At 39.2% G+C, this 26,868-nt stretch overlaps 1 protein-coding gene across 5 annotated transcripts in view; it reads left to right on the top strand.

The window, feature by feature from the left end:
- The window catches only part of GPR63 (G protein-coupled receptor 63), a 32,044-nt gene extending 7,430 nt beyond the window's left edge, over positions 1 to 24,614 (top strand). Inside the window, exons 2-6 of one of the 5 annotated variants that reach the window (XM_055809448.1) lie at positions 10,930 to 11,007; positions 15,712 to 15,789; positions 19,012 to 20,399; positions 22,064 to 22,215; positions 22,505 to 24,614. In XM_055809448.1, the coding sequence (XP_055665423.1) occupies positions 19,153 to 20,399; positions 22,064 to 22,214 (1,398 nt within the window). In that variant the 5' untranslated portion in view covers positions 10,930 to 11,007; positions 15,712 to 15,789; positions 19,012 to 19,152 and the 3' untranslated portion in view covers position 22,215; positions 22,505 to 24,614. Of the gene's footprint in view, positions 1 to 10,929; positions 11,008 to 15,711; positions 15,790 to 15,870 lie in introns of all 5 variants that reach the window. The other 4 variants (XM_055809451.1, XM_055809449.1, XM_055809447.1 and 1 more) reach the window with 4 other exon arrangements.
- The last annotated feature ends 2,254 nt before the right edge of the window (positions 24,615 to 26,868 follow it).

Genomic DNA, 26,868 nt, shown 5'->3' with positions numbered 1-26,868 from the left:
TTTTTATAAAAGGGAGAGGCTATACTATGCCTTACTGGTATCAGGACATCCGCATCTGCCATAAGAAATTTCCATTGCATTTATTATGAGGATAGGGACAGGGCTGAGTGCATTTGCTGACTGAGTTAAGCATCTTTTCCTTCCCCTTTCCCTTCATTTCGCTTAAATAAGAAGGCAAGTTCCGACTGAATTCATCTTTTCTGGAAATATGAAATCAAAGCATGAAATCTCAGGTAATGCCACTCTGCTGTTAAACTGCTAGATCCAAGTGAACTGGACTAAATGTATGTTTTCAAGGCCAGCACAGATGATAGACTTGAAAAAGCGTTTCCACAGTACACTGGCAATATGGTGATACACTTTGAGTGATTATCAGCAAGGCTGAAGATGTAATATCCCTTTTATATTCTCTCTGTTCTCTCCATTGTTTTCAAAGTCCACCTCTGTTCCTGGGTATGCAGCTATTCAAATAATTAATTGGATTCTTCTTTATGTGATGCCAATATAAATGAATACAAATTAGGCATTAGCTAAGGGGCTGACCAGTCACTTTGGTGATTTTTCAAGATGGTTCTAAAACAATGAGGTCTTCCTCAATTGGATGATCTCAATTCCATTATGGTGTTTCATGGCCTCCTGGCAAACTCCAGAGCATACTGAGGATCCCAGCATCTAACTCCAGGAAGAGGGGGGGCCTGGTGAATTTCTTCTGGGGTAGGTTGGTGTCAGGCATTGACAGGGCAATTTCTGTAGTTTTCTGAAACTACAGGATCGTGGAGTGCGCTCGTAAAGCGTTATGCAGCTCTTACATAGAAGCAAGCATCTGACTGGATTGTTCAGGCAGTACAGACGTATGCCGTATAGATACGTAAAGGTGTGGAGTTGATATACAGTACTTTTAAGAAACAAAATAATGAAAATAGATATCTGAAACTGTTTAGATGAATTTCCTTTCCAGAAATGCATGTTCTGTCTGACTGCTGAGTAAGCTTATGTGATTACCTCAAAGCTGCGTTGAAATTAGGTGACATCAGTCTCAGTCCTAGTAGGAAGAAAGTGTGTGTGTGTGTGTGTGTAAAACCAGATGGTAATAAACAAACAGACTCCATTAAGGTCTTGAGTTGGGGCTTCATTTTGATGGGTATTTACTAGAGTTGCCAGACGTTGGCCGAAAGGCCTACCAAGTTCACTACTCAGCCAGTCTGGGGACTGCAACACCACTGTCTTCCAAGTATTTCAAAGAGCTGTCATCTGCTTTATGAAAAAGATTAAACTCATTCTTTGAAAATGTTTTCCAAAATAGATGTATGTATCAGTTGATTAACAGCCTGTTCCCTGAGAACTTGCTGGGATCACCTATATAACATATGTATGGTTGAACGCAGAAGTGATTTTAGATTAGCATTTGTGAATTTGACCCATTTCTTCCTTCACCTGAAAGGAAAGACTTGAAAAATTGCTTCTTTCTGATATAGTCAGCCTGCTGCTTTCTTGGAACCAGCCATCACCATAGCATCTGAAAAATGTTGGTTGTAGTCGATGGCCAGGTGGGGCTTGTTTGAAGGAAGCATCAGGTGTCTAGAGTAAGTGCTACTGTATTAAGTAGTTCCTAAAGGGATTCTAGCCAGTGAATAGCAGTGAGAAACACTGCTTGATGCCTTGCCTGAGGAGACTCCTGATTTATGCAAGCTCAAATCTCTCTTCAGTTTCTATCAGCAAGTCAGGCAATACAGACTCATGTGCCACTGCTGTGCGGTGGAGTCAGGCAAAGCTATGTAGGTTTATCACTGAAACGGTTCACTGCATGGCAAAATCATTCTGTGGATTAAAGACTGGCTTGTTGTTGGTGGATCTTTTGAGATGTAGGCGATGAGGAGGTTGCTCTGCTCTACACCAGCTGATTAATTCGCCTGTTGGATAAGAACTGAATTTCCTCCTGCCAGGTTGGAGTTGCCAAATTTGTGCAAAAAGGGTGTACGATTAAGATGCATTCTGGCATTTTACGTTGTATCCATTCATCCTGGTGGTACAGGGCCTGATTTTACCTAGTTTCATCTTAGCTTGGCTATGGCGTTGGGGAACTTCTAGTTAACCTTCCAGTCTCTGAACGGGCTTTCCTGAACGTTTTCAATTTGTGATTTTTATGCTCTTAACTATGTTTAGATGTTGCTGGTGGGGACTGGATTTTTATTTTAGTTTGCACAGACTATTTATAGTTTTAGATTAAAAAACCTGAAGAGTAAGTATTTTTAAGACAAGAGGCTCTACTTTGTAACATGATTAACTTTTGATGGGTGTTTCTGGCTGCCGTTAATAGTGTTGTATTTCCTGTCTTTCAAATAATTTCTCTTAGAAATGTCTTAAGAGAACAGATTGACCATGTGCAGTTCTGAAGGCTCCTTCAGCAGGGCATGGTGCAATAAACATGAGAGAGATGTTTTCATTTCTGAAACTCTTGGTGGAAGATGATATACAAGATCTCTCCCTCTCAGAGCCAGGACTTAGGTCTTCAGCAGCTTTACTTACAACTGTTACAAAAGCATTTCTTTCTTGACGCAACACGTAGAAGTTTAAAGTCCGTGTGCCATTCTCTGTACGTGAATCATATTCAAGCTAGAGCAGGGAGAGTTTGCGTGTGTGTGTAAGAACATTATTGCTTTTCCGGATTCATTTATACACTCACAAATTATGATGACTATATGCTGTTTAAAATATAAATGTTTTTGAGCCTGTTTCCGGTGTACAGGAGGATATGGTTTGGGAATTTAGGTTTCTGCAGCCAGATGGATTATAGTGTTGCTAAGGAAACAGACTATAAATGAAGTGGCAGCTAAGTGTCCTTAGAACATCAGACTGCTTGAAGCTGGTATTTTAAACTCGTTTAGGTGGGTAGATAAATTGATGATGCAATGAGAAGTTAATTTCCTGTATTTTATGGTTCATTAATTTTTATTGCTTTGTTAGTATTTACAAAGGGTACCTTAACTTCTCAACCAGACTACCTGGTATGTGGGTCACTGAACAAAAATTTGCTGTTAAAATTAGAAAATGGACAAAAGCTGTACAGTAAAACAGATACTAAAATAATCATTAAAGCTACCGCTCAGTGGATAAAGGTGTAACAAGGACCTGGCAGGAGTATGGTCCTACTGAAAAACTGGGACTAGGAAGCAAGCTGAGATTCTTCAAAGTACATGGGAAAGGATACAGCTGTTACGGACCTTGTGAAGTTACAGGTTTTGAACTTACTGTATAACCTGTTTAAAGTCTACGTTATACCTGTCTGATTTACATATGTGAAGTTGCTCAGAGCAAGTGAATTGAATTGTGGTTTTGATAGTTGCTCTGCCCAAGAAAAGACTTTGGCTCTTTTTTCTAATGCTTTTGCTGAAAACGTATCAGGATTCCAAACTAGGATTATTGATTGATATGCCAGGATTATTTTATCTGAGCCATTCTAGCTAAGCATGTGGCTATAGGGATCAAGACTTAAGTAAGCTGAGCCCAGAGGACAGACAGCAACCACTAGTGTTGGACTGACTGGATGGGACAAGGAGAAGGCAGGAAGGGTTCTGAATAGCCAGATTTACCTGCAGACCTCAGACTTTTAAAAGCATATGGATAGGATGTGGACCTTCTAAGCTCACCGATGCAAAAGTAACGTGCTTATTTCACACTGCTTGTTTTGCTTTTAAGTGCCTTGTGTTCCTGCAGTTAAAGTCCCTTTGCATCTTGATGGGCTTGGAAACTGAAATACCAAAGAAGGTAATGGTATCCATGTTCTCAGCATTGTGTGAGTTGTGGTTTAAGATAAGAGGAATGACTAGTCTGTATCTAGATATGGTATACTTAGAATGGCACCCACTTCCAAAAAAACCTGGTGATAGCAGGTAGGTAGATAGTGAAGGGCAACGCAAAAACCCAACACAGGAGTCTGCTCTGCTGTTTTGAAGTTGTATCCCATGCATACAAGAGTGCGAATTCAACCATACAGGCAAGCGGTTATAACTTTCTTCAGACATATTATTTGTGGGGCATATCTGCTCAGAATGACTGCCTTGGACCGAATACGCATGAGTTTCACAGGCTCTGTTTGCTTAAGAAGAAAAGGAGTAAAAGTGGGCTGGGAGGAGAACAGGCAACGGTTGAGCCTCTCGGAGCTTCATAGCTACTTCTGTAACAAAAAGGAGATCTGGAAAGGTCATTTGTAAGACTGCTTGGCAAGTTCTTACCATTTTCAAAGACAGGTTGTGAGCTAAATATGAAATGGAAGGCCAAAGAAGTATGTAATATAGAGAGAGTTGGTCAGTAGAATGGCCATTATGTGTTTTCTGAGTTGAAATTAAACTGTTTTCAGTAAAACATACTCTGGAAAATGAGTCATTGTTCTAGCAGCGTTAAACCTCTTCAACATGCAGTGTTTAAACTGTTCTTTAGAGTACATTGGAGAGAATTGTTTCTGGTCTTTTCAGCCAGGTAGGCAAAAGAGGTCGTTGTGGAGATGGCATTGTGCACTATAACGTTTCCCTCCATGTTTGTCCTATGACTGGATTTATTGCATTGATGTCAGAACTGTCAGTCTATATACAGATCAGGATCTGCCACTGCCTTGTCACTGGAAACGTTAGCCAGGAGCAGACTGTGGCTGTCACAGCGCGTACTTTCCATCTGTAATTGCGCCTTCGCTGAGAGACTTTAGGATTGAGCCATTTTAATTGTTGTGGTGGCTGTTTGCTCCCCGAAGGATGCCTTGCACTTTTCCTAAAAGTCACTTTCTCATCTTCTGACAAACTGTGAGCCTGTTATGTGGTGGAAGGAGCTATAGGACCCATGAGAAAGCTGGCAACAAAGATCATGCCCTACATCAGATTAACCGTTGTTGCAGAGTGCCCATAGGGAAGGATAGTAGAAGGAAGACAGGAGCTGCATGAAAATGTTCTGAAGGATTCATTGTGGCTCTTGGACAATTGGTTGAGCCTGGATAAGAAATATTTGGAGGGAACTGAATTAAATGTACCATACCATAGCAATACTTGTTCCAGCACACCTGGCTAAAGTGCCTCTTTTTGTGTAAACAAAATAATAATAATGATGTAGAGGTTTTGCAGAAATATGTTAAATTCAACAAGTTTTTCAATGGAAAAAACAATAAGATTAGGTAGGCAAAAAATTCTATAGAAGTTATTTTCAGCAGCTCTGGGGAGTGTAAAGGAGCTGTTACCACAAGCTTGACTATTACAGCCAGAGTAGAAAAGTGGTATTGATAGAAATAAAGAGAAATTAACCTAAAGATTAGACAGAAATACTTAACTTTTCTGCCTTTCTTTGGGACTGATTTAAAGTTATATTTTTATTGACAATCAATATGTCTTTTGTAGTATCCTGATACGGGGTCCTTTAAAACTCTCTGCAAACCTTCCCCAGTTGTTTGAAATTCTTTTTTTAAACTTCTCTTTTTCTCCTGTCTTAGAAATACAGAAGCGTCACTTCTGATTTTGTAGGTGTTCTTTTTGCTGTCTTGTGCTGAATAATGTTAATTTCAACATCAATGGTATTTTAGGGTTTATAAAGAGGTTTATAGAGAACACAGAGGCAAAGGCTTCATTTTCTGATCTCTCAAGGTGGACAGCGTTACGCTTGTTTTCCTATAAGTCTTGCTCATAAACTTTAAGTTGTTACTAGCTTTTTTGTGTGTCAGTATCTTAAAAAATGATACAAGTCTCTTGGTCTGAATTCTTAAGCAGTTGCTGAGTAGTTGCAATGAAATGAGAAATTATATGTTACCTTTGTTGTTCTGTTTAGTTATCCTGCATGCAGGATGATGCATTCCAGAAAGATCTCAGCATCAATTTCATATTGAAATTGAGACCAAATAAGCTTCTCTGTAACTGAAGAAACACTTTGATAGTATTTGCAAAATGAGTTAATTGAGAATACTTGAACAGCTTTCAGGTAAGTAGGGAAATATGACCTTGAGCTACCAAAGTGGCAGACAACACGAGTTAATGGGTGATTTCTTCTTGGTAAGGTAATGCTTCTCTTTGTAGGTTTGGGGCTGGTTTTTTTTGATATTTTTTGGTTTTGTTCTTTTTTTGGTGGAGGGGTTGGGGTTTGGTTAGGTTTTTTTGTTTTGTTTTGTGGGGTTTTGGGGTTGGGTTTTTTGGGGGGGTTGTATTATGGGTTGATGGGTGTGTTTGTTTTTTAACATTAATTATTTTTTTTAAATAGTGTGAAAATCCCTGGCTTCTATTACTGAAGAAGCTTTTCCATGGTGACAAGCCTTTCTTAAATACGAGGTTTGTGAACTGGGAACTGCTATAAATCTTTCCGTGTGAAATTTGATTTGGCCTACTATTTGTTTAATAGTTTCCAAGTAGCACAAAACCACTGAGTAGTGCAAAATCCCTTCAGTTAGCTGTCAAGTTATTAGTAACGGGGAATTACAAGGTACTTAAAGACTGTTCCTATGAAGGGTTTGAATCCTTCAGTTGATGCGCATTTGTTTGCTTTGCATTGTTATAAAAAAAAAAAACAAACAGGAAAAAAATTGAAATAGTACTCTCTTGTATTACATTAAAACAGAAGTGTGCTTTAAAAATCACCAGATTGACTCATTTAAATATTTTTGGCTTTTAAATTTAATCAATTTTTATCTGTTCACAATGTGTCTTCCAAGCCCTGCCTGTCATGTCTGTACAGAAATTGTTCATGCCTGTGTTGTGTAGGGTATGAATGTCTGTAATATGTCATCTCTCCCTAAGAATTGTCTGAAAGGGAACTGTCAATTTAACTGTTATTTTTTATCTCTAGTATGAATAGGTTTCTAACTAGGATTGTTTCTCAGAAACAGTTGCCATCTTGAAAGTGTTATTCCAGTTGGCTGGCGTGAGACAAAAATAATTCTGAAGCTGTTAAAACAATTAGAAGACATGGATAAGTGTTAGGAAGTAGTTACTTTATTTAGTCTCAGTTTCTGTTATGAAAAATAAGTTACTATTGTAACATGTAGCGGATTTTTAATAGAGAATTTATACTAAGAACAAAGTATAGGGTAAATCTGGGGAAAAAAACAGATTTTAGATTATTTTGTTGCATTAAACATGTTTATTTTTGACTGAAGTGCTAATTAGAGGTGCTAATAAGTATTGAAAATATACATAGAAATACAAGCATTAATGTGTATAAGAAAAGCATATATTACAAATACATAAATATATGTTGTAAGGTAAATCTTACCCTTGCAGTCTTTAAGTACTCTCAGAGCAGGATGCTGCAAGCAGCCTCATTTCTGTTGCTGAAATAGTCACCTCATTTAACTTGCTACCAACATCTCTTCTCTGTGAACGAAGTCTGAAGAAGTAAGATCCATAACACCTGTATTAGAGCAGCAAGACTTTTGGGCAGCAGCAAAATTTGGCCGTAGCATGAGCTGAATCCCTGTAGGAAAAGCAGCATCAGGGCTGATCACTTTGCCCTGGGAGCTAAACCAAATCCCAGGAACATATTGTGGGCAGTACACTGTGTGAAAAGAGTACATATTCAACCATTCTAATCATTTTTTCCATTAGCATCCCTACATCTTTTCATAAGAAGATGAATTTTTTTTATTTTTTTATTTTTTTCCAAAAAACAGGTATGTTTGTGGGAGAGGCAGTTTAGTAAGTTCCATTAATATAGAATGCTGTTGATGGTGGGGTTGCCACTTTTATGAGATGAATTTTGTAAGCCCTTGCATTTTGGTAGAAGACTGTGTGCTAATGGCTGTTGTCAAAACTAATGACAAATAAGAAAATTGATCTTTCCCTGTTTTTAGCAGAAAGCAGTGCAATAGTGTATGTTGGGTGTACTGGGCGCTACAAAGAAGGTAAGAGTTACGTAATACAAGGAGCCTTTAGATCTTTACCTTATGGTATGTGAAGGTGAAACATCTTCACAGAACTCGGTCTTCCATTAGACAATATACTAGAGAAGTTGCTCTAGTTGAAAAGCCAAAATAGCCTTATGACAACTCTGTTAAAGCTTTCTGACTTGAAGTAGGCTTTTTTACTTGCCTACTATTTTCTGATAGACTGACTTTTTGGTGCAGAATGGAAGCTTTCAGTATTTCAAGTCTATTTTTGCCCATGGTTTGACTCTAATATCCCAAAAAATGTTAAAAGAATTTGCTAAAAAATGGTGATGGACTAGGTAAAACTAGATGTAGAGGGCTGTTGGTAAAGTATGTAACAAAAGTTACGAGTCATTTGAAAAGCGATGGTGTGCTGAAAGCATTTAATATTTTTGAGATCTTCTCTTGCCTGTTGTGAAGATGTAATGTGATGGTTTTTTAAATTTATTTTTTTTTTTACTATTACAATAAAGTAATAAAGATTAATGTAATCTGAATGCTTCTGGGAAATATTTTTAAGTTTAATGGTGTTGAAGGTCTTTGTGATTTTAGTTCCACTATTTCAGTTCTGTGGAAAAGACAGTTCCTGGTTTGAGGAATCAAAATAGACAGAATAAGATGCAAATTCCTGTAAGATCATCAGTAATTCCAAGTTTTGCACTGTTCTTGTGTATAGCACAGCACTGTTTTGAATGTAAATACTTCTTAGTATATAGAAGCCAGATCTAGATCTTTTGCTTTGACTGTTGTACCCCAACATCTCACAGCTTCAGGTCAGAAATGTGAAGCTTTTAAATTTCCTTGCCAGGGTCTGTTTCAGTCCAGTCTCTTCTGCTTCAGGTCTGGGGAGCTGGGTTCAGGAACGAGTGAGCGAACGAGGAAGGGGTGAGGACTACCCTCTCAGTAGCTCTGCCAGCTCTAAGCTGATCTCATCAAGGCTGTAATCCCGCAAGTAGAACTCCTCACCAGTACAGGAATCCTTGCATTCAGATTTCATTGCAGAATTGTGAAGGGTTACAGAGCTTTCACCCTCAGTTTTTACAAAAAAAAGCCTGACTAATTGTTTATAATGGTTAGGGAAAAAAGGAATGTCGTATGAGAACAGTATTAACCCCTGATTGCCAACAGAAAACTGTGTAAAGCAATCTTACCCAGTGCAAGAGAAAGCTCTGCAAGGTACTCAAATTTAGTAAAAATGTCAAGGTTTACTTTGAAAAAGTGCTTTTATTGTTTCCCTTCTTAGAGGCTTGAAGAACTTTCTAGTTTATGGTGATGTTTTGGATGCTTTTCTAAACTTATTTTAAAGATACTTTTAATGAGTTGGAAATACTTTCTATAAACGCATGAGTAGAGAGAAGAAATGGTTCTCATGTCAGGGAATGTGCTTGTCTGGTGGGAAGATCTGACAGGTTGTTGCTGTATTTAATCCGTCCTAGTCCCTGGCAGTTCTCTGACTGCTTGCAAACTTACTTGCTGCTTTGACACTTCAGAAGCCTAAGAAGGAAAGTTAACAGTTTATTAATACTTATCTCACTAAAGAGGGAACAAACCAAGTAGTGAAAGTCTGTAATAATCTAATGGCTACATTTTATCTCTTTTATACATAACAAAATCTGATACTTGTATTTTTGCTTCCTACCTTGTTCAGTGGAATAAATGTAAAGATTTTTGTGCTAATGGAAAACAATTTGTATTAATACGTTATCAGAAAAATCTTTCAGACACTGACATCCATTGTGGCTAGATAATGGGTTTGTTCTGCAGAAGGCAGATTTCTCAGCAGGCATCGGTCTGGCAGACTGGGTCTTATGTTTTGGGTGTTTGAAGTCTGTGTTAAGTTGGTTCTGGAAATTTCACACTGAAATGGTTGGAGGAAACGGGAGATTATGAGTGGTCTTAAAGTACAGTGTGTTCTTACTGATTGCCTTGTAGAAGGTTGTTGTAAACTCATTGGCTGGTTTGTCCTCCAACCTCTGTGTATGGCATTTTTTTAGAAACTTGCTCCTGAAGGATCCCAGCGTCTTTTCCTCTAGTGTGGAGGTGACTATTAGATGTTCCAAAAGCTGCTTCTGGCAGAAATTAAAAGTTGTGTAGCCTTTTAAAAACTGGCATGTGAAGGTGTCTGTGTCCCGTGTCTTTGTTCTTTTGATTTTTATATATAAACAATATTCATAAATAAATCAAGTCACTGGGATCTTTTAGTGTGACATAAACACGGCTTTCAAAGCTCAATGAAATTTTTGGGCTTCCTTCTGAGGCTATATTGAAAAGCTACACTGAAAATTTATGTTCTCTGTTAACGACAGGTATGTCATGCTGAAATATACAGCTTTTTAGCTATGTTAGCTAAAATGATTTCTGTAAACTGGGCCTACTTGAGGCATAATAGCGGTGTGCTGATGATTGATTGGGTGCAAGAGCACATAAAGGAAGTGCTGAGATCCTGCAGTGAAACTTTCACAGTTTATTCTTCCTCTTAAGACCCGTTTACTTGCCCTTTGTTTTTCTGATACTGTTATGCTGGTATCTTTGCCATTTGGGGAAAATTATTCAGCCTTTTTGTGATATTCAGTAGCACCCTGTGGATTTAAATGACATTTTTTTGAGAGACTTTGGGGGTCTGAAGACCAGGATCCTGATGATAAAATACATACTAAGCACGTATTTTAATAGATCCAGTACGACTTAGGGAAGCTAACTCTGTGTGCTTGTCTACAGATTAAATAAATGGATATGAATGAGATCTAAAACAATATGTTACTCCAGTCCTGGCAAATGTGAATATTAAATGGTGAGTTTCTTATGCTCCACAGGTGCGATAGCTGAGGATCTCTCTTGCTTGATGAAATGTTGATGCCTTAGTTGTGCCTAAAGTCTATACCTTCTGCAAGAAAGGGGCATGTGATCTGTCTTTTGTTAGGAAACATGGCATATTCTACCTCACCCAATAAAAATAAGGTTTTATTACAGGAAAAACTTCTGCGATTCTGGTCTTGTCCTCCCTTGTGTGTATGTCACCAACTTTTTTTGTTTTTTGACAGGTTATTTGGAAAGGTGCTGAACAGAACAGCACAAGATGACTTCTGATTCCTGCTTTTCATGGGAGCCTGTCTGGATTGGTATGCTATGCTTTTTTATTTTTATTTGTCAAACTGAGGTAGTGATTGCATGTATAATCCAAAGGTCCACTTAAAATTTCAGAAGGCAAGCATTTAGGAAGCTTCCAGCTTGTATGTTAGTAATTAGGTGGAGACTATGAATTAAAAGAATGTGTTTTCAATTATGTTTTAAATAGTATTTTCAATGTTTACTGTTCTAGGTACTACAGTATTCAGTTAGCTCTTCAGCATGAATATGGTTAATGACCATTGAACAGTGAGAGAGTTAGAAGTAAGGGAGAATATTGTGACAGTACTAGAAGTGAACCTAGAACTGCCTAAGTCCTTTCACATGATCTACAAATTGAGAACATGATTTTTCCAAGGAGCTAAGAAAATAGATTTATTCTTTACATTTTGCATATTTGTGGTTTAGAATAGTAATAATGGTTCCCATGGCTGACATTTCTCGACAGTTAATGGTGCTCTGAATTAAGGACAGAAAGAAATATACTCAAGAGGGCAATTAGTTGTACTTAATGACCCAAAGCAGAGGTGGCTGTTTCTGACAATACTTCCCTATGAAAATTGCCATAGTAGTGTTTATAGAGCGGAAAAAAGGAAAATTTCCTAAATTAAACTAATGCCTCTTGTGAATAGTTTTATGGGTCATCTACTCATGCAGTGTAGTTGATTAGTTTCAATTTAGGATATGTAAATAGGTATTAACACTGAAAACTGCTAGTTCCTTTTAGGAGGAACAGTTAGGTGAGTAAGAATGTTGTCCCTGCTGATTTATGCTCTGACTCATTCTTTGCACTGACTTTAGCAGAAAGGATTCCATTGCAATACATTCCTGCTTCTGCTTAATGGCAATGATGCTCAATTCAAATTGAGGGGGGAGTATGTCCTGGACTGTTTTGAACAATAATGCGGTGTCAGAGAGCACATACTTGAGTATTTTCTATCAACACGTAATTTTTTTTGAAAACGAAATAAGTTCATGGGCTTCATGTTTGTTGTTGATTTTATTATTTTCCCCTAAGCATATTTTGCTTTTTAAATGCTTTTTTATGTTGCAAAAATTGGTTTTGCCAAAGTTTACCTTCAAAATAAAACCATTGATAGTAGCTATAAAGCATGCAGAAGCTTCCCATTTGTGACCACTTAAAACATCCCCAAGAAATGCGATCACTGTACCAGGCATTGCTAGCTTCAGGTTTCTGAATAAGAATAATTTCTGTGTACTGAATACCAAATGTTGGTGCTGGGCAGTACTGAAAATATGCTTACTTCTAGCAGATCAGTTTAATAGATCATTAAACATTTTGGCAGCTGTTCATAGTGTGTTCTGATCTGCATTAAACATAACTGTTATTACAGCACTGTTTTGTTCCTTGTCTATGTTGGAGTTACTGGTTTTGACTGATGCCGGCTTTGCATCTAAGATGTGATCTTTTATTTCTGGTTGAGGTATCCAGATTTTGAATGGAAACCTTTTAGCTTCAAAAGCTGTTAAAACAGACACCTTAGTTCTAGCAATAATTATATTTGATGAATGAAATTTGTGTGTTACTTAGCTTTAAGTGTGTACTTCATTGAAATAATTGTGTCTATTACGTTCCATAAAAAGAAAGTTGCATATGAGTGATAACCTTGCTTGAGAGAAAATGTGCATACCCAGTAATTCTCAGCACTGAAATGGAAAAAAGTGATTGTGTGAAGCTTTTTTGCATCTGAAAAGAATCAGTGAAAGTACATGTTTCAAAAGTGAGAATGCTGTGACAAAAAGGTATCTGCCTCTTGCTTGAGTACTTTGACCATCAATAAGCTTACCTATTTAAACTATCAAAGCATGGTTGTCATTTACGAGCTATGTGATTGCCGTTAGGCAATGACTCTGGCTTTGGAATTACAAGATCTGTCTTTCTCAAAGAGCGAGGGAGGACTGGAAGGAAATTGCTGTGAAGTTATCTTATTGGCCCCCTTCTTTCAGTTCGTATTTCTATCCTTATGTAACTTTTAGGAAGCTGGAAGGATTGGTAGAAGGATTGAGGCACATGTTTAATAATCATGTGGATGCTAATGGTAGAAGCCCTTTAAGTAGGGGAAAAGGAAAAAGAAAAAGAAGGGGAAAAATGTGTATATGACTTCTCTTGAATTTATTGGCTGAATTGCCAATCACTTTTTTAAAAGATGATAGCCAAGAAAGGGTGTAACTAAGTTGCCTGCAGGTTAGATAATTGTAACTCCAAAACACATCTGAGAGTGCAGATTTAGTATGCGGTGCATGAAGATACTTCATACCTCGGAGTGATAAAGAGTACAAGGAAGGGTGCTACCTGGAAACTATCAGGAAGCAATAACCATGGTAGCTCAGTGAGAAACTCAGTGAGTTTCTTTCTACCCGGGTCGTAGCCTGCAGTCCTCTTACTAGGTTAGGTGGTATCTTTGCAACAGCTGGTCTCCGCTCACTCTTTCGTCCTTCTTGAAAAGAAGATATGACTGATGAATTATGCAACAGCCAAATGGCTGATGCTTGCTTCCCACTTTAAGCACTTGGCTATGTCCAGGAGCTTGCATGAGGTTATTCTTCTCTTAACACTGTACAGAAAAGCATACAAGCTTCACAGAGAGGGGAGGAAACATGAAATAGCAAGTAGGTATTCACTTAGAGAGCTGGGGTGGTGAGAAGGCATACATGAGATTATTTTTCTTAGTTGCTTTTTCTGGGTTTTATTAGGAATAGTCTATAGACACCTATAAGTCCTTTGTCCTTTGCTACATACTGGATGCTAACGGCTTGAGAAATGTAAGGTAGCACAATCTCTTTGACTAAATTAAGAGTGCAGAACACTTTTGTTCCTACTCCCCTTGTCTGGTTCCTTCTGTTTAGAAGGACAATTTGTGATAAATTTGTACTTTCTAAAACTTGAATTCTTTACCTTGGAACACTTGCAGTTGGTTTTTTGTGGTTTTTTGTTGGGTTTTGTTGGTGGTGTTTGGTTTTTTTTTTCTTTAGAGCTTTTATGATACACGTTATTATCTAAGGCTCTGCTGAGCTTCATACTGTAGAAAATTTTACGTCATAAATATGTTTAAAGAACTTTAAACTTAACCTAAGTGAGCAAATTCTGTTGTATATATTTAGTTAGTCAAGTAATTGCATGTATGTGCTCAAAATGTCATCAAATCAGATGGCCATGTACCCTTTGCGGTCAGCAGAGGGAGATAGGTGCTTCATGAGGGTGGTTTACCTCTTCCTGACATGGACATCTATGTAAAGATCATGTGAAATACCTCCTAAGTTGCCTTCTAAATCCACAGAAGCTTTATTGCATCCACAGCATCCTGTGGCAAGTATTTTCACAATTAATTGTGAAATAATAATTTCCAGTTCTGGCTTCTGGGTTCGAGAGACATGAAGAGACATACTGGAGAGAGTCTAGTGAAGGGCTACAAAGATGATGTAGAGACTGGAGCATCTTTTCTGTGAGGACAGGCTGAGAGAGCTAGGACTGTTCAGCCTGGAACAGAGAAGGCTCAGGGGGATCTTACTAATGCATAGACATATCTGAAGGGAGGGGGCAAAGAGGACAGAGCCAGGCTCTTTTCAGTGGAGCCCAGTGGCATGACCAGAGGTGATGGGCACAAACTGAAACACAGGAGGTTCCCTCTGAACATCAGGAAACACTTTTTTTCCCCCCTGTGAGGGTGACCAAGCATTGGCACAGGTTGCCCAGAGACATTGTGGAGTTTCCATCCTTGGAGATACTCAAAAGCCATCTAGACATGGTCCTGGGCAACTGACTCTCTGTGTTCCTGCTTGAGCAGGGGGTTGGACAAGATGACCTTTAGACCAACCTCAACTATTCTGTGATCTTGTGATTCCTTTGGCTTTTCCTATTCTTACGAAAGACAGCACTTTCCCTGAGCCACTAATAATTCTGTAGACCTCAATGATAGCTTTTTTTCAGTCAATTTTAAATAAAGAACAGGTGGAGCAGAACTGGACATACTACTGAAGATAACAGATGCCATGGATGTGTATTGTAGCAGGCAGCATATATAAATATCCAGTGTATGTAGGTTTTCTTCTTGGTTTCTTTGCTAACGATTCTGAACACTTGGCTGATGTTTTCATAGAGCAGACTAAAAAAATGGATGGTAATCATTGGTTTAGCATCTGTTACTGTGCAGACAACTTTTTTTCTATACATGGACAGCTTTAACTCTAAACACCAAATTTTATCTGGCACTGTTAGCTTGTCGCTAACTGTCATGAGATCCCTCTGTACCTGTTTAGAGTTGACCTTTGTTTTTCTTAAATTGTTCTGAAAAACAGTTCATGTTCATCATCAGCAAATGTAGTGGTTTCACATTTCCCTCTTCTCCCCTATAGGTTGAAGATCGTGAACGACAGTATAGATTTTCATTGTAGGATCATTCCTAGTGACCTTTTTTCATGGCAAAACAAACTGCTCCTTTTGTTTCCTATTTTAAACTGATCATTGTTTGTGGGAGGGCTTTACATTTATCTAGTGGCAGATTAGGTTTTTTTAGAGCCTTGGTGAAGAGACCTTGTCAAAACCAATCAGAAATGCAAGTTACCTTTGCTGGCTTATTGCTTACAGAGCTCTAAAATATACTGCCCTGGGGATCTAGTTTTCTGTACTTCATGATTTTAAATGCAGAATTATTTGTTGAATTAATGCTCTTTTTCAGTCCCTGCAGAACTCTACAGCTTCCTTCCCTCTTCAGTGTGCTTGGCTTGCAGAGTCATAAACCTTGGTGGAACTTTGGGTGAGATTTTCATGTTTGTTGTCTAAGTCCTTGTTTCTTTATCCTGGAAAGGTGTGTTAACCTTTCTGCTGTTGTTTACAGATCTTATTCTAACAGATATGTTAAGAAGACTAGTAACGGAAAGGTTTATAAAGACCAAAGAAAGAAGAGTTTTAGCTGCTCTGTATGCTTTAGCCTGTAATTAACATTGAGGTTTCCTCTAGAAGAGTTACTGTAAAATAAAAATGAAAGGAAGAGAATGGAGAGAAAGTCTAGAAAAAGTTGACAGAAGTCAGCGTTTTTGCAAAATGTCAATGTACATAGCTTAGTATACTCTTGCTGAGTTTAACAATCTTTGAAATATAATAGGATAAAATAGAAAATTGTGACATTTCCTCCCATTTAAGCAGGAAGACCTCTAGAAAGTGGGTTTTGTATGACTGTTTTGGGTTTGCATGGCAGTTTCGGTGTGTGTGCATGTGCTACAGGGGTGTCTTCTAGGAGAAGCTGCTAGAAGCTTCTGCTGTGGCCAATAGACCCAGTTCTGTCCAGCTCCAAGATGGACCCACCACTGGCCAATGCTGAGCCCATCAGCGATGGTGGTGGCACCATGGGGATAACATATATAAGAAGGGGGAAAAGTTACCGCACAACAGCAATTGCAGCTGGAGAGAGGTGTGAGACCATGTGAGAGCAACAAGCCGCACACACCCGGGTCAGAAGAAGGGAGGAGGTGCTGCAGGCTCTAGAGCAGAGATGCCCCTGCAGCCTGTGATGAAGCCCATGGTGAGGCAGGCTGTGTCCCTGCAGCCCGTGGAGGTTAACGGTGGAACCCACCTGCAGCCCGTGGAGGACCCCAGACCAGAGCAGAGGGATGCCCAAAGGAGACTGTGACCCTGTGGGAAGCCCGTGCTGGAGCAGGCTCCTGGCAGGACTTGTGGCCCCCTGGGGAGAGCAGCCTGGGCTGGAGCAGTTTTGATGGCAGGACTTGTGACACCTGTGGAAGGGACCCATACTGAAGCAGTTTGTGAAGAGCTGCAGTCTGTGGGAAGGACTCGTGTTGGATGAGTTGATGGAGGACTGTCTCCTGTGGGAGGGACTCCACACTGGAGCAGGGGAAGAGTGTGAGGAATGCTGTCCTTGAGGAGGAAGGCGCAGCAGCAGCAGCAGTGTGTGATGAACAGGCTGCAACCCCCATTCCCCACCCCCCTGTGCTGCTGGGTGGGGAGCAGGTAGAGATTCTGGAGTAAAGTTATACCTGGGAAAAGGGGGTGGGGTGGGGGGAAGGTGGTTTTAAGATTGTATTTCTCATCATCCTACTCTGATTTGATTGGTAATAAATTGAATTAATTTCCTCCCGAGTTGAGTCTGTTTTGCCCATGAAAGTAATTGCTGAGTGATCTCTCCCTGTCCTTATCTTGACTCAAGAGGCTTTTGTTGTATTTTGTCTCCCCTGTCCACCTTAGGAGGGGAGTTATTGAGTGGCTTTGGTGGGCACCTGGCATCCAGCCAGGGTCAACCCACCACAGACTCGATGTAATTAGGATATTTATTTATAATAATATCCCTTCATGATACCACTGAAAAGTAAAGGAGATGGAGCAGTTAATCCTTTTTCTCAGAAAAAATGCTGAAGGTGGTCTGGCACTGGGAAATCATCTACTGAGATTGAGCTTGCAGATGGGAAGGGAATAGCTGTGCTACGAAATGAGAGGAGCGGGTCATAATGCTGATGGTCCTCGATGAATCCCTGGCAGCAGCCTGAGCAGGCTTGCATTCTGATCGCTAGAAGTCCAAACAGGGGCCGTAGGTTAGATTTTGTTGTCTTGCAGTTCATTTCTTCATTGAAGTATTAGCCAGGGAAGAGTAAACTTTTGATCCTTCACGAAGCACATGGTCCTTGTGTAAATTCATAAAAGCATTCCTTCCTTCCTTTACTTTTGTCCAATGTTGATATTAAACAGAACCTGCATTAATACTGCGGGCAGGATTTGTGTTACCAAACATAAGCTTCTCATTAGTAGCACAAGCTTGTCACCATGTGCTGAGATGGAGCGGATGGGTTGCCCTCTGAAGATGCCTATATCCCTCTTGTGACTAAAAACATGGAAACAGCCTGAAGTGACTGTTACAGTGATCCAGAATGAATAAGGTGGATCTCACTTTATGTTTCTGGCTGTGGTGATCTGTTTTTTTAAAAGGGCATAGAATTCTGGTTTTCAGCTTGATCAGATGCCCCAGTAGTCTGGGAGTGTTTAACTTAATAGTCCAAGATAGAGGGGAGTAGCTAGGCACTTAAGAGGGGAGACAACTCTCAACTCCTTTGTGTTTTATAAATAAGAACAGCACGTGTGCTATTATTACATGTGGTATGTTATTACAAGAAGACAGTAAGTGTAAACTATAAAAACATTGTATCAGCATAACAATGAGGACGGGAGTTTCACAGAGCTTCTAAGCATTAGATTTACAAGGGAAAAGAGGGTGCACACGGTTAAATTATGTGGGATACCAAGATGAATTAACAAAGACATATCTAGACCAGTGAAAGCAGGAAAGCTTGCTGCAAGGGAAGTGTTGTAGTGACTAAAGAAGAATTAGTTGCCTGCACCTTGATATGAGTCAGTCACTAAATGAAACAAATTGAGAAATACTTTAGTCCTGTGGACGAGTTGTTTACTAATTAATAACAGGTTAGGATGTTTCACATGTTTTCCCTGAGGCATCTGCTGTTGCTGACTGATATGGAACCAAGGATTCTGTATTGTGTAGCATAGCTTAGATAATATCGCCTATCTGCCTGTTTGGTAAGCACTGAAAAGTCTACCTATTTAAGCTATTTGAAAATGTTATAAAAGTTTTCAGCCGTAGGCAATTTCAAAACAAAATCATGAAGTTAGTTTAAAGATTAGGACGTTTGAATGAAGATACTGATTTGATTTTTTTAACTCTTTATGCATAAAGTTTGTTTTCAAACACAAATGTGTTCCGGTCCTGGTTATAGTAGAAAAAGCTTGGTGAGTGAGAGTATTGTACAGTATCAGCAAGACTACAGGAACAATACCTATGAGAAAAAGACCACCTATGAGACTCCTGTGACTGGTGCTTAAGTAAATTGTGTCAGCCTGAAGTGTAAATATGTGTTCAGGATCCTTTTGTCATTAAGGAAAGAGAAGTGATCATTTGCTTCCCATTGGTTTCAAAGAGTCTTACTTTGTTTCTTTAAATTTCTTTCTTTTTCAGATGGAAATACTGACATGATTTTAAGAACTTTGATTTCAGACGCTGAATTTTGATTTGTTAAATGACCAGGAATAAGATACTGCCAGAACAAAATGAAATGCCTTGAAGACCTTTGGTTCTGCTTTCATTTTTCTTGAAGCAATGGTTTTCTCAGCAATGTTGACGCTGGCCCACTCTGGGACCTCAAATGCTACTTTTATTGTTTATGAAAATGCCTATACAAATTTTACCACTCCCCAGTTCTTGCTTCATAGTGGCACAACACAGCCATTGAGATATAGTTCAGGTGTGGTGCTCACCACTGAGAGAAGTACTTTCCTGGTAAACGCTACAACTATCCTGCCATCTCAAGAAGTTTTCAGGAGCTTGAGTTTGCCACTCCAGATCATTCTTTCTGCTGCTATGATATTTATCCTTTTGGTTTCATTCCTTGGAAACTTTGTTGTCTGCCTCATGGTCTACCAGAAGGCAGCGATGCGATCTGCAATTAACATCCTCTTAGCAAGCCTGGCTTTTGCCGACATGCTGCTGGCAGTGCTGAACATGCCTTTTGCTTTGATAACAATCATTACCACTCAGTGGATTTTTGGGGATATATTTTGCAGAGTCTCTGCCATGTTCTTCTGGCTTTTTGTCATAGAAGGGGTAGCCATTCTTCTTATTATTAGTATTGATCGATTTCTTATCATAGTTCAGAGGCAAGATAAACTGAACCCTTACCGTGCAAAGATTCTCATTGCGATTTCCTGGGTGGTATCCTTTGTCGTTGCTTTTCCGTTATCAGTAGGGAATCCTAATCTGCAGATACCCTCGAGAGCACCTCAGTGTGTTTTTGGCTACTCTACAAGCCCAGGTTACCGAGCCTACGTAATAGTTATCTTGCTAATTTCTTTTTTTATTCCATTCCTGATAATGCTGTATTCTTTTATGGGCATACTCAACACCGTCCGCCACAATGCAGTTCGTATCCACAGCCACCCTGATAGCATATGCCTCAGCCAGGCCAGCAAACTTGGTCTCATGAGCTTACAGAGACCTTTTCAGATGAATATTGATATGAGCTTTAAAACTCGTGCCTTCACAACCATCTTGATTTTGTTCCTTGTCTTCATAGTCTGTTGGGCGCCCTTCACCACTTACAGCCTTATTGCCACATTCAACAGCCACTTCTACTACAAGCACAACTTTTTTGAGATAAGCACTTGGCTCCTTTGGCTCTGCTACCTCAAGTCTGCACTGAACCCGCTGATTTACTACTGGAGGATTAAGAAGTTTCATGATGCGTGCTTGGACTTGATGCCCAAATACTTCAAGTTTTTGCCACAGCTACCTGGCCATACAAGGCGGCGCATTCGACCCAGTGCCATCTATGTGTGTGGGGAGCATCGGTCAGTAGTATGAAGCTGCGGTTGTTTGACAATGATTGTTATTTTCTGGGTTTATTTGTTTTTAGGCTTTAGGTTGAATTTTCTTTTGTTTAGTGTGGCCTCTTCAGTGTGGCCATATTTTATAACTTGATTAAATTTTCCAGTTCTCTGTGCAATTTTGGGAGGAAAGACAGAGGGAGGGAAAGTGATTTGTTATAGTTAGGTTTACTACCAGAATACAATGTAAACAAAATAACAAATGTTACCTCTAGGATTCCATGGAAATCCATTCTTTTAAATGGAAACTGCATTTGTAACACTTTGTCAGGTTCATGCTTACTAGGCCTGCAATTGCATTGAATTGTAGGGACTTTTTATGCTGCTAAGATACAGTATATTTAGTTGGTGTAATTTTTCTGAAAAATGTTGCTGCTGTCTGCCAATATATTAGAGCCAAAAAGTCTCATTAGATTACTTCTATTTAATTTTAACAGAAGTTTTCATGGTAACACCAGAAAACTTTTTCCTTTTTTTTAATATTGCCATTAATATTTTTGTGCACTTTACAAAATTTACTATAGGCATTGTTCATTGGAATATTTTGTTCTGTATTGAAGGGGTATTATTATTATTATTAATATTTATTTGTTATATTGGTAAATTTCAATGAAAGACCCATGTAAGCTCTAGGAGGGCAATTTATGTTGGTATAACTACACGTACAGTCATAGATTTGCTTTTTTCTAACAATTGATCAGAAGTAATATTAACTGCTCAGTTATCAGGGGAGTTGGAAGGAGAAAATGGAGGAATGAAAGGGAAAGAAAGCAATGAAAATACCATGTCCTGAGTTTTAGGCTAACACAAGATTTAGAAAAATAGAGGTCACGTGAAAATTGTCACAGGGGGAAAGGGTGGCTGTAGCTCTTACTTTAGGCTGTTACAAGCTATCCAAACGTGATGGTGTGACTGAAGGCCTATCTGAAATTGTGACTTCAGACCTACAATTTACATTGTGTTGGTGTAATGGTGTTTCTGCTTGAGGCTTGTATAAGGCTAGATGTGCTCTACACTGCTGAAATCATGCTGTCAAGCATTCCTTGGGATAGAATTAGAAATAGTAGGGTAAACCAGCAAACAAAAATAGCGCATGAATCATAGTTGGGTCTAGGACTTAGTCTATGTAGGATTTTTTTTTTTTTTCCTCCTGCAATTACTCAACTTGCTTGTTTTCCAGTTTAAGTATTAGACCAAAACCATAAACTGATAATCATAGAATCGTAGAATGGTTTGGGTTGGTAGGGACTTTAAAGATCATCTAGTTCCAACCCCCCTGCCACGGGCAGGGACACCTCCCACTAGACCAGGTTGCTCAAAGCCCCATCCAGCCTGGCCTTGAACATTCCTGGGATGGGGCATCCACAGCTTCTCTGGGCAACCTGTGCCACTGCCTCACCACCCTCATAGTGAAGAATTTATTTGTTACATCTAATCTAAATCTATCCTTTTTCAGTTTAAAGCCGTTACCCCTTATAACAGTTGGCCAGCAGAATTTGCTAGATAAGTAAGGCAAATTCCCCTTTTCCTTCTGATACTACTTTACAGTGATTTTTTTTTTTTGTTGCCCCTTTTCCCCTGTGGTGCCTGCTGCCTTAAGGGTTTACTTTGCTGTTCTCATCTATTAGGCATCTGCTTGTCTCTCTGAAATGCCAGACCACCTTTCTGATTAATGTTTATCTCAGCACCTGCCTGGAAAGCAGAAAGGCAAAGGTTTTCCTTGATGACTCAGATACTTTTATTTTATTTTTCAATCAGCTAAATGCATATTTAATGTGAGGTAAGTAAAATTAAGACTTAGGTTTGGGCTTTGAAGTGACATCTCCAGTTGCTCTTGGGCTGGGAGAATGCCCACAGAATTCGGGCATCCTTGCAGTGGGCTTTTTGAGGCTGTCTGTAACCAGGTACAGGAGGATTAATCTACAACAAACGTTATCAGCCAGGGCTAGGGTTTGGGCTTCTCTTGCTTCCATCTCCCCTTCAGTACCCAAAAGCACGGGGACCTCTTCATTGTTCTTGTACCTAAAAATAAAATAATATCAATTTTGTCTATTTCTATGTATCCACAGGGTATTTCCTTCATGCACATAGATAGGTGTATGAAGGAAATGGACTGTTCTGTATGGATATTGAGGGACTGCTTGCTTCCTGAGGCCAACTAAACATTTACACACCAGATTTTATTGAGGTCTTCAGTGAAGAACTTATTTAATAGTTACCTCTGTTGTTCTCATCAATAACTATCTGTAAAAATGTTGGCAATATTTAAATTTTAGGAGTATAAAAGGGACAGATTTTAATTTAGTAACTTCATTTTTTTTAAAAAAGCTGCTAGCTGAGATTGTGGGTTACATGTAAAGGCACCCAGGCAGTGACAATGTTACTGATGTCTGCTTTCCATTCCTTGTCAACTTCACTGATGTTTGTATGGATTTTTCTGAACAAAATGACAGACAGTAAAGGAGTTCCACTGTAAAAAAGTGTTTCAGCGTGTCTTTGCAGTACAGCTTTTATTTCTCAATTACATTTACATTGATAGCAGGACTACTGGTTAGTACATGTTTTCTGTTTCAGAGCTGTCATGCCGGTTTATCTCTGAAAGCAGCAAAATTGTGCTTAGAGCTAGTGTAATAGAGTGAGAGCATACACTGTCTCAGATGGCAGGAACAGGTATTTTTGCTGTCTTCCGGAGCTATAATGTAAGAGGTTTGAATGAACATCATAAAACATGGTAATTCGAGAAGGAAATAAGATGAGTAATACAGGAAAGTTAGTGAAATTACTTTCCTGAAGCGGGAGGGGAAAGCATTTTGTGGGGATTTCATAATCTCCAGTAAGTAAGTACTGGCTGCGAAGTAGAAAACTCAAACATCAAAATAAGTTAATTTGTCTTGATAATTTAGTTTGTTTACACTGACTGTAACAAGGTTTCTGCTCAGAGCTGCATCTACTGATACTTGGAGAAAAGAAACTCAAATTGTGTGGCCCAGACTCAGAGGTGACTTAGACGGTGTTACAATATTCACAGTTATCAGGCTTTAGCAGTGATCAGAGCGTACAGTGTACAAAGGAGCATTCAAAAAAAAAAAAAACCAAACCAACAAAAAACCAGAAACAAGGTGACATAAAGGTATCCCCACAGTAATTGTGTATTTACCAGAACCATTTGGGCTGTTGTGTCTAATATACTGTCTTTAGAGCAGTGCCTTGATAATGACAGCTGAAGTCCTAGGACCAAGTTGGAAGGCTGCTAAACTGCTCAGTCTTACTGTCTGTGATCTTGCCAAGATCAGCATAACCTTGCTAACATTTATAATGTTAAAACACATATGTGTTGGCAGGATTGGGGCTACTGAGGCATCTTACTGGGGTTGACTTTGAGCAAGACCAAGGATTTTACAAACTGAAATAGATCCTTCTTGATTCTACGGGGCAATTATAATTTTCTTCTTCTCCAGAAATGATACTTGTTACTAAAGTGTATCCCCTCGTGTTACATTTTCAGAAATCTTTGGTATGGAGGATTGAAATGAATGTATTTTGAATTATGTTGCAGTTTAATTCATTGTGTCAAAGCATGCTGCTTACACAAGTCTCATTTGTACAAATCTATTGCTAAAATGGTTCTTTTGTACTCAAAGTTGTGTATTTTTGACACTTGTTTCTCATGTAAGAATATTTATGTATATAGAGAAGAAAATTGTTTTACCTCTTACTGCTTTCTGTTATGATTTTTATTTTCCACTTATATGCTTAATGCTTTCATATTTTCTTTTATTTGGGCATATGCATAAACAACTGTAAGATTTCAGCAGTCTTTCTGCAACCGTTTGAGATTTGTAATTCTCAAGTCATTCAACAATGCCCTCCTTTAAAGAGAGTTTGATTTATTTTTGTGTGAAAAATAAAAATTCAGAGCACAAATTTGTTGTAGTTGGAATGGTGAAATTCTTAAGCCCAGTTTTCCAGGAGCCACTACTTTGCCATTATGAACTGGTTTGATCATTTTTTGAGGAGTAATCATTTTCTGATGTGGATAAACTTTGAATTACTGTTTGAAAACAAGGTGTTAAGTAGAATGGCATTGTCTCTTTTTTGTATATATTACACCTGTGAAAATACCTGAAAAACAAAAACAACAAAAAAAGAAAAAATAAACATGAACATTCTCAAAAAAAATGTAGCAAAAGTCTATAGAATTGCTCTATCTTTGTGCATTCGCAGGTTTCTTGGATTTAATGTCCAGCTTCATAGTTTCAAACACTTTGTTTATCTGTATATTAAATAACAAAGATTGTTTGCCTGATTTACATGGGTTTGTTTAATCCAAAATGTTTCTCATTTAAAGAATTTTTCAGAATGGTCTTTTCTGAGACATTGGGGTAGAGATGTGTCAGTATATCTAAATCAAAATGAAATAATATCCAGCAAAAGAGAGAGAAAGCCTAAAGAGAAAATAACTTTTCTAAAAATACTGCCTGAACTGGGTGTACTACCTTTTACCTAGGACTGAGTAATTAAGATCTTTTTTTGTATTGCACATCTTATTGTGCAATAAATAAAACAGGCAGTGCTACTGCATGGCATGATTCATTTCAACACAAGAAAGTGACCTTTATGATTCAAGTGCTGCATGTTTGTATGTGATGGATTATTCCCCATATTAGTAGAATGAAAAATGTTCAGCATCTTGGCTGTTTTGGGGAAGTTTTTCAGCTTGTTAATGATCTAGCAGAAATTCTGCTGGAGTAATTTCTTGAAATGAAAAAGAACCAAGACATGTCCTTAAAGAGCGCCTGAGAGGGAATGGGTATTTCCAGTTGGGAATGGCCTTGCTCCACTGCCCACCTGCCTCATCTTGAGACTCCTTCCCCATACCTCTGCAACAACCACTTTTTTTCTCCCTTCTCTTCTGGTCCCCCCCACCTTCACGAGGTAGCACCTTCTGTGCTGCTGTGTTGCAGCAGGCAGCGGTGGTGGAGGGGACACTGGTGCTGATGGCAGGAGGAGGTGGGGGTGCCTGGAGAAGCTGTGCGGCCAGCAAGCCTCTTGTACCTAGTGCCACTGCCTCCCACCTCGAGTGCAGTTTGGACTGCCTGAAGGGCCGAGGGGGAGTTTCACTGGCTTTGGTTAGAAGATAGGGGTGTGAGGGAAGAGCTGTTACAGGACCGTGTAGACTTGCCACTAGTGCAGGATTCTGGTTTTATCCCCAGTGGCATTACAGGTTTTATTCCACCTCCCTCTTTCAGCAACCGAAGTTACAACAGCCCATAGCTAATTCATGGCTGAATGAGAATCCCTTAGCTGACTTGTGTCTCCCAGTCCCCTGGGCACAGGACCTGCCAGTGAGCATCCACCAGAACAAAAGTTCCTACAGCTTCCTCTCAAGCAAAAATGGCATTCGGGAAGGCAATCACAGCTCAGCTTGGGTAGGAGGTGGGAAAGAGCCCTAAGCCCGTGACTGCACTGTGTGGTGGAGGAAAGTGGGAGTTGTAACGGGTGATACTTCCTAAGCACCCCTTACAGAGCTGATGTTTGTTTTGAAAATGGAGTTATGGATGTTTTATGCACAGAATATTGGATTGTGCTGTCCTGCTTTATTGTGTGACAATGCAGTTTCATATCAAGTCCCTAACAGTATGGCAGATAAGTGACATAGTAGTCATAAATATCAAGTAGAACTTATTCCTGCTTTATTTTATTATCCTGTGTTGATAACTGGCTTTGCTGATGTGTGAGTGCAGAACATAGCAATAATGAGACGTACTCCTTGTTTAATTGGTGCTCTGCCTTAAATAGATTACTGTAATTCAAACCTCTGTGGTTGACCTGAAATAAAATTGAGCCTGTTCACCAACATGAGTAGGAATTCTGCTAACACTGCCCTGTCTATTGAAAAAGGTCTAGTGAAATAAATGGCAATAATTCCTCCAAGAGTCAGTTAATCTGATCTCCAAAAGGGATGTAATCACAGCGGTGATCGTTAACCACGTCTCCTCTTGATGTACCAAGCCTAGGCTCTGTGTCAGAGGGAAGATTTTAGTAGCTGAGGGTGTTGCGTAAACACCTGGGATGCTAAGACAGAGCCACTGAAGCTTACAGGGAAATCTCAGTGCTAGAATAGTTTAATCCTCGCTGTTCTTTGGGGTGTCAGTGCTGTCTTTTTCTGAAAACGTAATTCCTTTCAAAGAAAAAGAGATGAAGCAGTGTTTCTTCCATCATCTTTTGCTTCTTTATTGGCACTTCAACTGTGAGAATAGTAAATTGGTTCCCTGGACTTGGATTTCCTTCTCATCCTCCCTGGAGGAGATTTGAAGCCGTCATGTATCAGCCTGTACACTGTGAGTGTTCTAGAGGAGACGGGAGGCACTGCCAGCCCTTCCTGTGGATTCCGACACCTAATACTCCTTGGGCCAGAGAAAAAGAGTAAGTG

This window comes from Falco peregrinus, chromosome 7 (assembly GCF_023634155.1).
Source record: "Falco peregrinus isolate bFalPer1 chromosome 7, bFalPer1.pri, whole genome shotgun sequence".
Taxonomy (NCBI): Eukaryota; Metazoa; Chordata; class Aves; order Falconiformes; family Falconidae; genus Falco; species Falco peregrinus.
Note: the sequence above shows the minus strand (reverse complement) of the source record. Positions and strands in the feature narration are given on the sequence as shown.